Below are 1326 nucleotides of genomic sequence, written 5' to 3'. Positions count from 1 at the left end.
TGAATAAAGCACTTATCATTTTGCAAACGGTCAGTATCTCAAGAGCATATGCGTCCTTCCGCATTTTGATAATCTCATTCCTTGAGGACACCTCTTCCATATTATTGATCGGTTCCTCTATTTCTGCTTTTGTCACACCGCTAGTAAGTATAACTTGACCTTGGTCCAATCTAGACGAGCTAATATTACATAAGTCACTCTTCTCTTCATATTCCTGCTCAACAATTTGATCTGAATCCAAAGCGTCCTCCTCCTCATTTTCACCTAAATCCATTTCATCAGGCGAGGATAGCACATTATCATCGGATTCTGAATCGGACGAATCTACATGTCTATCTATGCTTTTCCTTCTGAAACATCCATCTTCATTTAACTCTGATAAATTCCTTCCTCCTAATTGCGGCATCACGTTCCTGTTCAACGGGGTTAGGTTCTGGGAGGAATTTTTAAAGAACGTTTACAAAGACAGGTGTTGTATACATTACGCATATGTATAATATTTATAGTTCATACGTATGCACCGCTCTCTGCATTTAAGCATCTGGAAGAAGGGTATAGAGAATTCTATGTAAGAGCATAATGAAAGATTGCAACAGAGTGCGTATTATTTATTACAAAAATGTTTACTCCATATAGCTTACTGGTAGCAAAATATAAATGGCGACAACAACAGATGCAACCAAACACGAGTGAAAAAAGCATCTTCGCGAGTTAAGGCCATGTGAGTCTGCCTTCCGCAGCAGTGAGGCGGCGGAACATTCTCCGTCCGCCCTGCTATTCTTAGGTCAGCATTCGTCAGCCGAAACAGATTTGGATTGGCTGAGAGAAGCCATAGTGGCTTAATTTAATTTCTGTGCTTTATATAAGTATACATAGAAAAGGGTTATCACGTGTGCGAAGATTGCTCTAAATTTATAACAGAGAGTAGTTGGGTTATTTTATCATAAACACGTCAAGATGCAATAAAATATATTGAAATATGCTAATTTATGATGAAATATGATAAAATCTGCAGAAATATCTTGAAATATGTTGAAATATGTTAGAATCCGTTGGATATATTCAGATAGGTTAAACTACGTCCGGATATGTAGTAAAGAGTACTTCATAAAGAGTTTGGAAAATTAAGAAATTTTAAAAAAAACAAAGGCATCTAAATAAATAAATTAAGACATCCCAGAACATTTCTTTAACCAATAAAAAAAAAAAAAAAAAAAAGAAATATGTCATAGGAAATGTATAAAATTTATTTCTTCACTGACACTGGAGGCGGGTCGAAATATTCATGGAACAAAAGGGCGTGAATTTCCTGTTCCTAAGCAGAAT

At 35.9% G+C, this 1326-nt stretch overlaps 1 protein-coding gene across 1 annotated transcript in view; it reads right to left on the bottom strand.

Moving 5' to 3' along the window:
- C922_05498 (hypothetical protein) overlaps positions 1-406 on the bottom strand; it is a gene marked incomplete at both ends in the record, with an annotated part of 2489 nt that extends 2083 nt beyond the window's left edge. The window contains one exon of the mRNA XM_008821069.1: positions 13-406. Coding sequence (XP_008819291.1) covers positions 13-406 — 394 coding nt within the window. The remainder of the gene's footprint in view (positions 1-12) is intronic.
- Between the last annotated feature and the right edge of the window lie 920 nt (positions 407-1326).

This window comes from Plasmodium inui (genome assembly GCF_000524495.1).
Source record: "Plasmodium inui San Antonio 1 unplaced genomic scaffold supercont1.83, whole genome shotgun sequence".
Classification (NCBI taxonomy): Eukaryota; Apicomplexa; class Aconoidasida; order Haemosporida; family Plasmodiidae; genus Plasmodium; species Plasmodium inui.
This window is presented reverse-complemented; position numbering and strand designations above follow the sequence as displayed.